Below are 4,162 nucleotides of genomic sequence, written 5' to 3'. Positions count from 1 at the left end.
TTAGAAGGATAATATAATGATATTATGAAGTAGGGAGTACAGTAAACCATTTGCAAGCAGTATAACCATATATAAAATAGAGATATAGAGCAAATATGAAAGTAAATTATAAACCAGAAATACAGAAAAATGTAAAAGAAACTTACTCATAATTCAGATGGTGAAGATTCTTGTCTCGCGAGGAAGGGTCAGGAGTGGTGTAGACGGGGGCCTTAATTTTAAGAGAAAACCATGAGGAGCCATTTATAAGGGTAGCTGAGTCAAGCTGTCCCCCGCAAGATAATAGTGAGACCAAGGTCTCTCTAAATTGTTTTGTCTCTCTCCCACTTTCAATCCTAATGGTAGTCAGAAAGTCCTCTTTCAAAACATAATGGTAATCAGAAAATCCTCGTTCAAAACATAATGGTAAATTTGATAAGCCTCTTTTTAAACATGATGGTAATGTAGATGAGCTCTTTTTTAACCCTATTGGTATTGATATCATAGTCTTTCTAAGATATATTGGTTATTTGCTGTGTAAATACAGTATAAATACTGGAGCTTGAGCTTCAGATGTGAGATCACTTCTGAGAATTCTCATCAGTGTGGATCTCGTGTGGTGGAACGGAACCAATAAATCTGGAACCTTGCTTCTTCTCACTCACGGCTGGGGTCTTATTTTTCTATCTCCAACTGGGTTTGCAAATGTGAGTATTTGCTTCTATGTTGAATTTTTAAGTGTCTTCAGGTAATAGGCTAAATTTTAGCCAGCATCAGCCATGTTCATACCATGGAATCCCCTCTCCAGAAAATCCAGGCTTTTTAGTTGCCCTGGCTGCGCGAACTCTTGTATGGACCAGCTGCTCCGCCCAGTCACGTGCCATAAAACCGGGACACTAAGAATCCCAGCCACCGTTTCTTGACAGGCTTGGGATGTGCTAGGCTAGCGAAGTACACCTAGCTGTGAACCAGGAACAACAACGGGTAGCTCTCCAACCCATAAGTCTCTATCTGGAATTCGGTGGTAGTCCTCTGGGGAAACTGGACTGATTTGTATCGTGGCCAGTAATCCGTATATTTACTGCTGAAATGCTCTCCTCATCCTCCTGCAGCATCCATGTAGGCGGAATATTCTGTCACATCTCGAGACGTAACGCAGATAGGGACAGATGCAATTGCAGTTTTACGGTTTTATTGAAGAGAGACACAAGCAGGTAAATCCAAACGTAATCCAGAAACATGCAAAGGTCAGGCGATCGACAAACAGACATAAACTGGTCAAGGCAGGAATCAATGTCGTGGTCACGGCAAACATGGTCGAGAAACAAAACAAGAAACATAAACTATGACTACTATCTGGGAGTGGAAAACCAGCGTGAACTAAACAGACTAATCTAAGCCAAGGCACATAACATGGACAAAGACTTTCTCTAACGAACGATATCTAATCTAATTTACTCTAACGTAAGTATCTATTCTTATCTACTATATCGAATATTCCGCACCGTGTGCTGGGAGGCATGCGGTATATATACAAACATAATCAGCGTCAATTGCTGACAGCTGACACCAATCTAGACACACATGAAATAACAGCCAATGACAGAACAGGGAGGACACATAACAGAAACATAATAAAAGCACGTGTCCAATGCACACAATGTCACGATCGTCAAAATACGAAAAGCAGGTGGTCGCACACGTTGCTCGTGCACGCGCGCCCACATGCTCTCCTTCGCGCTGCTTAAAGGGGAAACCGTGACACTTAGGGTTACCAGTGCATTGACTTAGGATTTTAATTATATCTGCTCAATTTTATATGTCATGGTACTAAATGTAGTTATTCAGATATAATTACATTTTTTACTTACATTTATTCAATTCATAAGGTATATTTCAATGATTTCACAGCTTTAAAATGTACTCAATATTTGAGTACAAGTATAAGTGTAGAAATGTTTCAGAGTTTAAGTTTTTAGAGTGTTATTAGCCCCCTTGCCTTGAATATGTACTTAGGTAACCTCTGTAAAAGTTAACTTGTGTTAATTGTTTTTTTCTTAACTTTTGCACTCAACTGTAAGCTGTATATCAGTATTTAAAGTTTAAAGGATGAGAGATGGATCAGTTGCTTCTACTTATCTTTTAGATTGATCTTGATTATAGATCTTCAGCTTGTATACCATGCTTGAAGGAAGTGAGCTAAGTGGGTGGGGAAAATCTGACTTTGAACAAATGTTTGTGTAAAATGGGCTAGTAAAACCTGGCTGAAGCTAATTTAATGTTAAATGTTGGTTTCATCATTTCACCAAATATACAAATAATTTTGTACTGTTCTCTGTATAGCAGTGTTTGATGTTTAAATTATGATAGATGGACCAGCTCGTATCTCTTAAATAACTCTTGATAATACAACTTCAGCAGCTGTTTGTACCTTCTAGGTGGAGGATGTGGTGAGTTGAGGAGGAGTCCAGCGGTGGGGGATCTCACTTTAGGTAAATAAAATGAGGCTATAAAACCAGACCCCAAGAAATTTGATCTTACAGAGAGAAGAGTGCACTCACACACCTGCTGAGAACGTGAAGATGAGTCGTTTGTTTTTGGTTCTGGGCTTCGTCCTGATTATGGCGCTCTACTCAGACGCTACACGTGAGTTTATTACACACTTGTGTATCTGTACAGAATTAGTTGTATATGTAGTATAATTAAATATAACTTGGTTTACTGTCCATTGTTAGAGAAGGTAGAGGGGTGCAGAGGAACAGTTTATGTACAATACTCAGTAATTTTACACCAGTAAGTGACATGTAAATGTTGGATTTGAAAAATGGCTACTAGGTGTATATATTGTAAAGCAACGATGAGTACAAATGTCCTACATGTGAAAAATAAAACTATATACTGTACATTTGAAGTATTAACACATTTAGTGTAAGAATCACATGTGAAAATAAAAATGTGTCCATCATGTGCTTTAAATGTGTCAAACATGACAGGTGAAGTGTCATGTTCATCTGAGTATTTTAATGATAGAATTAAAATTATAATTAGAGTTAGAATTAGAATGATATTATTATAAATGAATAATAAAAAGCATTAAGAACTTTAATAATAATAATAATAATAATAATAATAATAATAATAATAATAATAATAATAATAATTTATTATTATTATTATTATTATTATTATTATTATTATGTAAAATCAATATTATTGTACATTAATATCATGAAATGATCCATAAACTGAAGAACTGATGGAAAAATGTTTAATTTATCCACATTTCTATTTTACCAAAACACCTCTTCTGTCTCTTGCTCATCTTTAGCTCTTGCCCCAAACCCTGAGGACTGCTGTTTCAACTTTTTCACTGGCAAAATTCCTCCCAAGAACATTCTGGAGGTTAAAAGGACAGGCTCACACTGTTCACTGCAAGGCTTCATGTGAGTTTCTGACTATTATATTATGTGATTTAATATTTCAAAAGTGAAATTAAATCTATATATAAATGAGATGAGAGTAGATGAGATTGTATTGATGTGTGTGTTTATGTGTGTGTTTCAGTGTTACTACTCCTAAGCACGCCAGTCTGTGTGTTCTTGAAGTCAACGGCAATAAATAGACTACTGCACCTGAGATGCAACATACACTCACAGACACACACACGCACGCGCACACACACACACACACACACGCACACACACACAATAAACATCAAGCTTTAACCACTTATTCACTGCATAACTTTGATCAACCATATGATGATGCTTATTGCTATTACTGATGCTTAACATAATGCAGATTCAAATAAAGTTATAACTACACCACTGAGTGAACTCCCTGAAGAAACATAATCTCTGATAAAAAAAACAACAAAAAAAAAAACTAGAGAATATAGGAGTAAATCTTTCTGTCATGAAAAATACTTTTAAGGGGAAATCATGAGTTTGAATCCAGACAATGCCACGTGCATCTATTATCAGGAGAAAAGGGAGTAAAACTGGCCATGCTGTCTGAGTGGGAGGGGCATACTCTCTCCACCCTATCAATCACAGTGACAGTAGCTAATCATGACAGTGAGCAGTGATTTATTGACAAGCACAGGTTTGAAATCAGATCATTTGCTATCATTCAACCATTTTTAGTAGACTTTTGGTAGGATTTCACCATACTGACATATGTT

The 4,162-nt window shown here is 36.6% G+C and overlaps 1 protein-coding gene across 1 annotated transcript; it reads left to right on the top strand.

Moving 5' to 3' along the window:
• Positions 1 to 2,437: 2,437 nt before the first annotated feature.
• Positions 2,438 to 3,803, top strand: LOC128612017 (C-C motif chemokine 5). Its single transcript, XM_053631917.1, has 3 exons — positions 2,438 to 2,625; positions 3,308 to 3,422; positions 3,544 to 3,803. The coding sequence occupies exons 1-3, from the start codon at positions 2,562 to 2,564 to the stop codon at positions 3,599 to 3,601; spliced, it is 237 nt and encodes a 78-aa protein (XP_053487892.1). The 5' UTR covers positions 2,438 to 2,561; the 3' UTR covers positions 3,602 to 3,803.
• The last annotated feature ends 359 nt before the right edge of the window (positions 3,804 to 4,162 follow it).

The sequence above is a fragment of the Ictalurus furcatus genome, chromosome 8, assembly GCF_023375685.1.
Source record: "Ictalurus furcatus strain D&B chromosome 8, Billie_1.0, whole genome shotgun sequence".
NCBI lineage: Eukaryota > Metazoa > Chordata > Actinopteri > Siluriformes > Ictaluridae > Ictalurus > Ictalurus furcatus.
Note: the sequence above shows the minus strand (reverse complement) of the source record. Positions and strands in the feature narration are given on the sequence as shown.

Excerpts from the sequence above, each read along its gene's own strand:
- LOC128612017 (XM_053631917.1), top strand. The coding sequence starts at position 2,562 with ATGAGTCGTTTGTTTTTGGTTCTGGGCTTCGTCCTGATTATGGCGCTC. Across the intron at positions 2,626-3,307 it reads GCTCTACTCAGACGCTACAC|CTCTTGCCCCAAACCCTGAG; the intron begins GTGAGTTTATTA and ends GCTCATCTTTAG. Across the intron at positions 3,423-3,543 it reads TGTTCACTGCAAGGCTTCAT|TGTTACTACTCCTAAGCACG; the intron begins GTGAGTTTCTGA and ends TGTGTGTTTCAG.